The sequence below is a fragment of the Anastrepha ludens genome, chromosome 2 (assembly GCF_028408465.1).
Source record: "Anastrepha ludens isolate Willacy chromosome 2, idAnaLude1.1, whole genome shotgun sequence".
NCBI lineage: Eukaryota > Metazoa > Arthropoda > Insecta > Diptera > Tephritidae > Anastrepha > Anastrepha ludens.
The window spans coordinates 36,637,621-36,648,690 of record NC_071498.1 but is presented as its reverse complement, the minus strand read 5'-3'; the positions used below and the strand labels follow the sequence as shown (position 1 = coordinate 36,648,690).

General features: G+C 39.4%; 1 protein-coding gene across 1 annotated transcript; it reads right to left on the bottom strand.

The window, feature by feature from the left end:
* Positions 1-1,251: 1,251 nt before the first annotated feature.
* Positions 1,252-9,181, bottom strand: LOC128857225 (uncharacterized). Its single transcript, XM_054092878.1, has 4 exons — positions 8,996-9,181; positions 8,625-8,845; positions 1,663-1,782; positions 1,252-1,471 (listed from the first exon to the last, which is right to left on the bottom strand). The coding sequence occupies exons 1-4, from the start codon at positions 9,179-9,181 to the stop codon at positions 1,252-1,254; spliced, it is 747 nt and encodes a 248-aa protein (XP_053948853.1).
* Positions 9,182-11,070: the final 1,889 nt, after the last annotated feature.

Below are 11,070 nucleotides of genomic sequence, written 5' to 3'. Positions count from 1 at the left end.
GAAAACATAACAAAACACATAACGGAAACAATAAAAACTTAGAGTGTACTGGGCACACTTTCGGAAGACGAGCTGCTAGCTTCTAACCAGGACAGAATGGTCGGACCCAGCACGTCGAGTGCTCACCATAGCACTCCACTGCTGAAACCCAGCCGTCTACAGCCAATGACTCAACAAATGCAATCCTCTTCTCCTCCGACCTCTGGTAGGGATGCCGAAAAGAAAAAGAAAAAATCCTCTGGGTCGATGTTCAAAGTGCACTACCTGAGAGCTAAATTCATTATGGCTAAGATAGCTAAGATTGAATTGGCCGGTAGATGAAAAGATCGCGATGCAGGAGACAAGTTCAGATATGAGGCCGTAGTTTCTGAGTACAAAACCACGGCCGCGAGGGAAACTACCGAAATTCAAGCACATAAAAATCCTCGGAACCAACCAGCGGCTTATCGTAACCGATCACAATATGTGAGCGGGTACGCTGCCAAGAAAATAAAAAATTTCTCGACTCAGGGTGTTGAGGGCCTTACAACAAGTGCGGTGGTTACTTATAGCGGGGTGTTCAGGGCTTACCTTCAAGTTTTCCTCGTAGACGCAAAATCCCATCGTGGTAGGGAGGACCTGACCAATTGGGTTGCCATTAAGGAACGGCTGTCAGAAATGGTCGTCGAATACCTCGCGGCAAACCAAGGTCAGGTACCTCTTTTCGATTCGGAAAATAATGGCCATGGCTGTAGGGTGATCAAGTGTGCCGATAATTTCACCAGTGCTGAGGCAGGTATGCTTGGGAGGGGCTCTCACATAAGCTCATCTCAGCTTCGGAGGTCTCTAGAAGACCCTGAGCCTGCATTTGGCTACCGAAGATGAAACTAGAGGGTCCGAAGATCCTCCACTGCCTCAGACTTTATAACCCTGAGGTTCCTATGGACAACTTGTCTATGGCCAAGTTGGAGGAACCTCAGAAAAATAGCTCAACTGCATTGCTGCTTATTTCTTAAGAGCCCCTGAAGGTACTCGAGGAAAAGAAGCACAAACTAAGTTTTGGCCTCAGCACGGCCAAACTTAAGATCTCCCCCTGCGTCTGGTGCTCCAGATGGCGAGCTGAAATAGGGAAGTAGCCAATCAGCTCGAGCTTGCGAAAGCCATAAAATTCATTTCCTTTCATGTTTAAATAATATCTATATGTTTACTTTATTTTTTTTTTTATCGCCGCTGTATTTATTTGCACATACGTTTTTCTACCTAATACCCTTATTACATAAAACCGCCCTCTCTCTGTAAATTCTGCAGCAATCGTGTACCATGTTTCGTTGGAGCTACAGAATATTTGCCAAAGGCCATTTCCAATAGCGAAAAGTGGCATTGCGCATGCTCAACACTGCAGTCGAGCACCTCACGACGGGCTCGTTTATATATCCGATCATAGTGATGCAAAACATCCGGTTCATCAGCATAAACTGGTTCAGAAGGAAGACTGAAAATGAGAGGAAATGATACTTTAGTAAATGTAACGCTTTTATTTATAGCCGCACTGAAGCCGCATAGGTTCTTAGCCAAAAAGCCTTCTACATTGTGTGATTCCAGTGCAGCAATTTCGGCAAGCAAATGCTGGCCCCAGTAGGACTTTGCACTTTCGAATATTTGATCAAAGAAAAAAATACTTACCTAAATATCGTCTTTACTATTTCTGTGATCATATTTCCACGCTGTTGTCGAGTGTCATGTAGATATTTGGAGCTTTCACACAGCGCACGTGCAATGCAGGCATGCCCATTAAAGCCCATGCTATAGTAGGTAAAAGGTAAAAGGCAACAGCAAACGTATTAGTTTCTTTCTGACTACATACTTGGATGGGTGGTATTTTCGATATTGCGAAAAAATAAGTATTTCAGTTATGGGGCGATGCTCACCCCTCAACGAATAGCTCCAGTAAGGAGTGAGCTATTTTAACTCTACCTAAAGCGGGCTATGAGAAGTTTGCTCACGCATTTTTAAAATTGTCAGATTTTCAAAATAAACTCTTATCCCTTACCTTTAGAGATACGGATGTGAGTACATTTAAGTACTTTTCCTGTGTGGCAACAGGCATTCAAAGCAGTTGGTGTGCGAATAGATATCAAAGAAAGTGATTTATCTTATCTATGAGGGATTTTGCCCATTACGCTCCCATCTACATGTTTTAATTGTTTGTAAGTGACACGTATAACTTTTACTTGCAATCATTTAGGTTTATTTTTTAACGTTATAATAACAAAAAAATACCAGTCTAACGGTTAGACGCGATAGAAGTGAAACCTTCCGTAAAACAAACTTAGAGAGAATGAGACGAAAGCAGCATTAGGAGCGGGATAATTATAGGTTCATTATAATATTGCTATAAAGTTCATATTTTATTTTCTTCATTTTATTATTATTCATCCTCAATGTTTTCAATTTCAACAAATGATACGAGTGGCTTATGATAGCTAAAATATGACACAAATGCTTTGGTTTCGATGTTGTCTACATAGCTTTGAAATACCGCGTCAATTGTTGTTTTTGATCGTGTTGTCGATTCAGTGCGATTGTTACACATTTTTAAAGTGAATGTTGTATTGAGAAAGTCAATTAAAGGAACCGCTGTGTCCAATGCAAAATTTACATTAAAATCGCCATTTAAAATCATTGGAACTTTATCGTAATCTTTACTAAGTATCCGCGATACTTCTGGTGTATACTTTATTAAATTTTCGTGAATGAATTCCGTGATGCTATTTATTGATTGATTCGGTGAAATATAAATTGCCACAATTAAAACTGTTTTATTTTTGTTTTTTTTTTTTCTGTCGATATTCACGACACTTTTCTGCATTATTTTTCGGCATAATTGCGGTAAATATTTAAAAATGAAAATATTTACGAATATAAAAATACGGACGCAATACAGCACACGCGGTTGCTATTATGAGCGTCGCAACGCGTATATTACACAGACGTACTAACATACACACAAACATTCGTAGGACGCTTTGTCTAAGCAAGTATTAGGTAGTGTAGTATAGGTATACATAATGCCTTCTCGCTCACCGTGGCTCCGTAATACGCAGGCGCGCACACATACGTACTACCATACATACAAACATACATAAGTATGACGCTTGAACTAAACACCAAAGCAAGTAATAGGCAGTGTAGTATACATACTACAATACTCACTATACTAGCGTGGCTCAGCAGTACGCAGCCACACACATATACGTATATCAACATATGTCTCTTTTCAGTGTCGCTTTTCGTTTCATCGAGTCTCAAATCACTCCCAACGATTCTAAATAAGTTTTCACTTCAAAAACTACAATAGAAATCAATAATAAGCGCCGTCGGATGGCAAATGATAATTCACATATTACATCTTAGTTGGAAAAAATATACTTTGGCGAGGGCGAATTCGAAGAATATTTTGGCGAAAGCGATTGCGAAAGTATACTTACTTATACATACTAATCAACAAGGTGACACTAAATAATCTTCTGACATCAAGACCGGTGGTATCAAAATGAAAATGTCGAAATACCGCTATGAAGGCGGAAATTGTATTGAAGAAGAGGTAAGTGTACAAATGTGTATAAAAGACAAGGGGGAAAAATGTTACCTATGTCAACGTCATACAGATGACGGAATAGAAAAAAACTTTTTTTTTGTGCAATAAATTACCTTGCACTGAGTATAGAAGCCTTAGTATGGTGGACTGCGACAACAAAACTGACATACTTAATGCCACTGGACAGGATTCAACGACTCGCTGCTCTGTGCATAACAGGAGCGATGAAAACCACTCCAACGGCGGCGCTAGTAATAATACTCAGCATGCCACCTATTGACCTTATGGCGGAAAGCTTGGCAGCGAAATCCGCGAGAAGGTTAGTGGCTGCTGGGGTATTCACCTGCAGAACCTTCCGACACAGCTCAATAGGAGAGTGGAGCTCAGGATACGCAGACTACATGACTCCGTACTTTAATTGGGAGAGAAGGTTTCGCACTACAATTGAAGAGGAGGGATGGCACAAAGGCATGAAGCCTGGCTATAGAATATTTCACACCTATACAGACGGCTCTAAAACTTTAGATGGAGTAGGAGCGGGTATTTACTATCAAGCTGCCAGACCACAATATTTTCCAAGCGGAAGTTTTTTCGGTGGGGAAAGCCACGGAGCTAGCCTACACAAGAGCAAGAAAGAACTCAACAATTAATATATACGTGGACAGTCAAGCAGCAATAAAAGCAATAAGCTCATATTGTATTAAGTCTAAAAATATTCGGCGGAGCAGGGAGGCCATAGAAAGGCTAGCCGCAAACATTAGGCTGCATCTATTGGGTACCTGGTCACAAAGGCATTATGGGGAACGAAATAGTAGATGAGACAGCAAAAACTGCTGTTAGACTACCTTTTGAACAAGAGAACGACATACCAAAACCGCTAACTAAAGCATACAATGAAATGGACGGCATGAAAAGGCGAGTGGAAGCTAGGTGGACTAATTTGACCACATGCAAAACAGCAAAAGTCATGTGCAGAACTAACGACAAAAAGCTGACTCAATTCGTACTTCCGCTCTCGCGAAAGGACTGCAGAACTATCATAGGTATGCTAACAGGTCATAATCTATTGGCTGCACCTGCATACAAGATAGGGATTGCTAATAAGGACAAATGCAGGAAATGCAGAGAGGATGTTGAGGAAACTTTAGAACACATTCTGTGTCTCTGTCTGCGTTTAAAATGCTTGGGAGGGTATGAAGGATGTCTCAAAGCAGATCTCCCAGCTCTGCTTAGATTCGCCAAAAGCGCTAACATCCCTCATGATGTCTACTTTAGGTATTCATAGAGGTCGGTCGCCATCTGGTATCGCTAGGGACCAAAAGGTTTATGCGTGGCGTATTGCCAACCAGGCTAACCTAACCTAACCTATACAAGCAATAGAGTCTGTCTGATGGGAGCGTGACCCCTATAAATTGGAAATTATTTGACCAATTCGATTCTCATAAACTGCATTGTATGGGCTTACTATGTAATATTATATTATATAATTTGCATTATTATATAAAATGCACAATTGTGGTCATTACCGTAAAAGGCTTCAAATCTTCGGGTCATATTTTGTGTTCATTTCTGCGCAAGTTGTGGAAGTAGTTTAGTTTAGGTTGGTAGACGTCTTAGATTAGTCAATTCACTTAGGTCATGTAGACCCGTTTTGGAACCACTATGTAACACAGGAACCTGACCGTTTATTTTTCATGGAAGCGTAGGATAGGTTTTATCCCATAACCGTTTAGTTCCGTAAGGGAGTCAATATGGTTCCCAACAACCAGCCGGAGTATAGGGCTAAGGCTGGACATTTACAGAAGAAGTGTTCTACTGTTTCCTCCTCTTCCTCGTCTCTACAACTTCTGCAGTATTCATGCGAAAATACTTCTGGTCTAAAAGAGAGCCTGCCTAACATCCAGTGATCGGCGACACAAGCCACAGCCTTCAATATGTTCTCTCGTGAGAGGTACTTTTTCTCCCGGGCTCGGAGTTTTCAGAGGGGCCCGGACTCGAGATTATACGTATTTATATGAATTAGACATCATTTGAAAGGGCCCGCATTTGCAATTTTCCCCCGGGGCCCGGATTTGCCCCCGAGCCCGGATATGCTCTCTACGGCCCTGCTTGCAACGTTATCTGTAAACTCCAAGATTGGCTAATTCTTCCAAATATCTTCGCAGCTGATGTTGATGATACTCTTTGGTACATTTTATTCATCAAAACTGCATTGAAATTTGCGGCAAGCACAAATAAACGGTCAACTCCTTTTCGTAGAAGCAGTCGCAAACATAAACCTTAACTGGATGCTTTACAGTTCGTTTCAATTGTCGATTATCAGCAGAACACCATGACCGACATATGCAACTATTCGCCCGAAAAAAGAGTCACGCGTGAAATTACGTTTGTCAAATTCTATCCTCAATTTGCCTTAGTCCATGCAAGTCTTTTTTTTTAAGTGTGATAATGAGAGCAGCGGTCTTTTCAAAGTGCTCCGAAATTTTAGGTCTTCTGCACCTAAACTTACTCGCTTCATATCTTTGGATATATGAACACCCCTTTTCTATAAGACTGCTTCAACTTCACCCAACGATAAGTTCGGCTTTGTCACAAACAAATCAATGAGCTTCTGATCTTACTTTAGAGAGGTATATTTTTTGGATTTCATCCGACGAAGTCGTCAACGTTTTTAACTTTAGATACCATTTCTGCAGATATACGTGGTATTTTTAAACCTATAGGGTGTGCCCATTGGAACACTGCTTGAAATCGCTTTTCATGCACGGAACTCATTTTCTAAAAGCGAAGTACGCTTTCTTAATTTCTTACACAATTAAAAAATTGCACAACGCGTATTGCGAAAAGCATAGGCGTATTTAGCAGTATTTAATTTTTTTTCACAACGGAGCTCTAAGTTTGAATTTCGCCGGTCACGCTTCGAATAGACAAACTGTAAATGTCCAATTTGGTTCGATAGCAACTTCAACACGAATCTCGTCCAATACTGAGAACTTATTTAATTATTACTACTACAGGGTGGACCAAATAAGACCTACTAATGTTAGGAACAAATAACTTTTTTTATTTTTTGACATATTTATTTTTCTCTTTTTGTAGGTTATAATTGAATTGTTGGAAATTTATTATGGAACCCTACAGTACAAGACAACGCGTTAAAGTTATCGAGTTCTTCTATTCTTGTCATTTGTCTTGTATTTTGCGGCCAACGGCAGAGTAGTATCCTAATTTGTGGTTTCAACAAGATGGAGCAACTGCGCATACTGCTAGGCAAACTATGGACCCGCTGCGTGAAATTTCAAAAATTCAGATTTCCCTTGGCCACCTCGTTCGCCAGATTTGACTGCGCCCGACTTCTTTTTATGGGGATATTTAAAAGACAAAATGTGTCTTAATAAACCAGAGACTATTAGACAGCTGAAGCAAAATATTTGAGACGAAATACTAAGCCTTCAACCAGAAACATTATGTGGCGTAATGGAAAACGCGTTAAAAAGAGCCAATCTTTGTATCGAGAAAAGTGGTGGACATTTATCTGATGTAATATTTCATACATAATTTCCATAAAATATACTCAATGTATAAAAACAATTAAACAAAATAAATGATTATTGCAAGAGTTATTTGTGTTTAACATTAATTGTCCCCTTTTTTGCTTAATGCCATCTTTTGCTGAGGCGCTGAAATGATTTCACCTCTTCCTCCATACAGCTGACACAAAAAGGACTATAGGTAATTCCAAGCCTCACCTGCATGTATACCTCGCGGATAGTCTCATGGGAGAAAAGAAGAAACTTTAGAGCTGAGATTTTGCCAACCTCAGAACGCCTCGGACGCCGATTCACTTGTGGCCCCGAAGCCCCCGGAAAACTAGGGCAGAAACCTTCACTGGTGCTGACTACCCCATTCAGTACCACTAAACTAGGAATCGCAGATGGTTCCGCCTGTGGTCCGCTACCTATCAAAGGCGGATTCCCACTGTTAAATTCTATATTCATGCTGGAAGTCCGTTCCGACGTTCCCTCAGGGTCCACCTTGGGTGCTGCCTTTCTCGTCAATTCTCATGCTTTACCGCCACTAGGCACTTCAGTCTTCCGGGCTATCCCCCGAGTGAAAAATTTGCGAGTAGACGATTTCTCCACTCCTGTCTTGAGCCAGATGGTTTTAGGATTCGACGCCGAGTTCCCGCTTCCACCTGAAGTTTTTGGTAAGGTTTTTGATATGTTTGCGTTGATGTTGATTTTCATTGTAAATGGATCTCCACTCGAAGCCGCTATCCAAAGCCCATAGTGTGTAGTGGCCCCTCAGAGGTACACTGATAACAAATATGATATTTTAATCCTTAAATAGACTATTATCCAAAGTATTCTACTCAATAGGTACTTTTAAAATTATGTCGATTGCTTTTCCTCTACCAATCAAAGTGATACTGGTTGTTTTACGTTTCTACTTAAGATCTCCAAATTTATTTCAGAAAAGTGGGTTCTCTGCTGCGACAGCCTCGTAAAGTATACCAAATTTTGTCTTCTTCTTTTAATTCATTCTTCTACATTATTAATTCAATACAATCAATAAACTTCTTCTCAGTTTGCACCCTACCCTTTGCAGCAAACTTGTTCAAGTTAGAATGTAGAAGAAAAACTAACTTTTCTCACATCCTCTATAACTATCCTACGGGCAGCAGTAAAGGAATTAGGCGTTCGTGTATGCCGCAGTTGTGCGGGTTTATGCGTGACTATGATTAGGAAGGTTCAGTTCCGAAAGCAATTATAAAAATGAACATATCAATTCTTATAGGAAAAATTGTTTTTTAAGAGCGCTGGCCCTTCGACAGGCAATAGCAAACCGCTGCGTGCGTTTCTGCTTTCATCATCAACCGTTTGAATTCTGTAGTAACTGTATGCACATACTTCAAAAGCCAATTGGCAAGTACTGATGTTAAGGACTTGATAATATTAGTCTGAATAATACTAAAAAAGGACCTAGACCTTAAAACCATGGTTTCATACCCAAGTCGCATTCGCGTCAACTCATTTATATTACTCACTTTTCTATAATTGTTTCCAGTTTTCCAAATAAATCGCGTCTCGAACGCCGCATCACTGCCGCTCTTGTCTTCTTTATATCCTCCTCCTTTTTGAAGCCACTCGTTTGTTCCTTGACCCAAGTATAATTGGGTAGATCATAGGCTACCCCCCAATTTTCCGCCCAACTGAGAAATTCATCATTAGGATTGCCAATAACACCGATAGTCAAGCAAATGGATGCCTTTGAAATAAGTGTCGCATGAGAGAAAAACAATTTTAAAAGAGGTTGTAAAACTGTCACTGTTTATCACTATTTTTGCATTTTTGACTTTATCACCGTCACTTTCTGCTGTTCTACGTCACTTCTTGTCACTTGTTTTACTTAGCTTACCGTTAACGATGAACCATCTGGAAAGGCTACATAACGCCTTTTGCGAGACAACACCCTTTCAGCTCTTTTCTCCTCCCGCCTGGGTGGACGGAGCGTAGCGAAAGCACTGCTGATACCTAACAATAGTAGCAGAAAAAGCGATAAAATTGTTTGCAACTCCTTGTTGCCACAACAGCGGTGGCACATTTTGCGTAGTGAATGCTAAGTGTGAGGTGGCTGGTTGACTGGTTGGTTGCCTGCTGATCACTGCTTGTCACCTAAGTTTGCAACTACGTCGGTGCATACATTTTATGGCATTTTACTGGTCCATTGTATTATTATTAATAGACTCGAAATCCAGACAAAAGTCAATTGGCGTGACGAGAAGTGCTATGTGATTTTCATTGGATTTTAATATAAGTTTTAGGTGTTAAACTGTTTTAAAACCTCTTTTATCGAGCTGTGAAGAATGTGAGAATTGACTTAATGTGTTAAAAGCATTTACTTGACGCCCTCGAATTCATTGTTATCAGCCCTTTTGGTATGTTGTGTGTTTTTAATGTTGTTAAAGTCAATTAACAAATTGCACAAAAAAATTGGATACTTCTATTGATGGCTAAATTCAGTTATTCTACACAGGTGTCTACATTATCTGGGATGACCCAAAACCCATTTCTTTCCTGATGCTAGCCACTAAAATTTTTTATGGCTAATAAAATTAGTATTTCCTTTCTATTCCTTCCTTCCTTTCTCCATTAAAACTGGTTTTTATAAGGAGCTTGGGAATGTAGTTTATATTTTTTTTTTTTGTAATAATAAAAAAAAAATTTTTGAAATTATAATTTTTTTCTCAAATTAAATGGTACACTACAAAGTTTTTATGGTAACAAGTTTTTTAGCGAAAAATAACCACAAGCTATAGTAAATTTAATTTAACTTTAGCTGTGTGAAAGGTGAGTTTTGTTGTACTGTACACAAACGTGTACAAGGGGTGTATCTGTGTTGTTATTACCGATATCCTAGAAGAGATGAAAAATTTCTTCAATGTCAACCAGAGGGTCATTTATGATCAAAAACAATTACTCGGGACAGCAGGAAGCTCTTGAATCGATCATGGCGGAAGAAAATGCGGATGTGGAGTACAAGTTTTTTTTTATTTTTATTTTCATTAACGATTCTTAGACATTGTTTAGAAGTCTTATACACCAATTTTCATTTGATAATTTAACTTGATTTAAAAAGCATTTTACAATAAAATTGCTACTCACCCTCCATAAGGTCTGCTACCGTTGTGCGTTTTAATCGTCTTCGAGAAGAATATTCGCCGAAGGATGTAAGCTAGATGCTGCATCGTTGACATCGTTGACAAATTGCTTCGTTACTTGTTGTAATTTTGGCTAGCGTTAGTATTTCTTTGTAAATAAGTAAATTGTTACGGATTGAAAAGTTAGAGCGCCTACCAATGAGGTAATGTTACTTTTTTAATTTCAAGCCAAGCTGTTCTCGTTTTTTCTTGGGATGATTTACTAGGCCTAGGGGTCATGGTAACTTCGGTGAATTCCCAATACATAGGACTTACCTAAAGTTGAAGCACTTGTTAAATAAACTGATTAAATAGACGATGTAACTTTTTTCGGCAGATTACGAAGGACTACAGCCATGATAAAATCAAATCAAGGGGCTTTTTGAGGTTCATTTTGTTTATCTTCTTAACAACTTCTTCTGGTGTAACTAGAATAACATATTTTCTGTACTCGCCGGAACACGCTGAGTGATGTGCCAGTTATTATTGGGGTAGTTTCACGACATCCAAATTATCCCGCCAGATTGTGACAGCACTGACAACGAGCAAATTTCGATTTTAGAAAACATGTACAAAAGCATCAAGTGTTAATAAAGCAAAGGAATCGGTTTAGAAAAAAATGTGCCCCATATACCGTAAAAAATAATACAGCATCACTGATACTATAGAGTGGTTAAATTTTAAGGGCCGATGTTGAACATAAACCACACCTAAATGTCAGGCCCTTTCTGCATTTGATTTGACATTTTTCAATTCCAGACTAACTCAATTTAAGTCATGGAAAGATACACAA

Bases quoted from the DNA above. Each gene is read 5' to 3' on its own strand.
- LOC128857225 (XM_054092878.1), bottom strand. From the start codon at position 9,181: ATGTGCCACCGCTGTTGTGGCAACAAGGAGTTGCAAACAATTTTATCG. The intron at 1,783-8,624 runs GTGAGTAATATA...TACCTACTATAG, and splicing joins CTGGAAACAATTATAGAAAA to CATGGGCTTTAATGGGCATG. The intron at 1,472-1,662 runs GTAAGTATTTTT...TCTCATTTTCAG, and splicing joins ATAGTAAAGACGATATTTAG to TCTTCCTTCTGAACCAGTTT.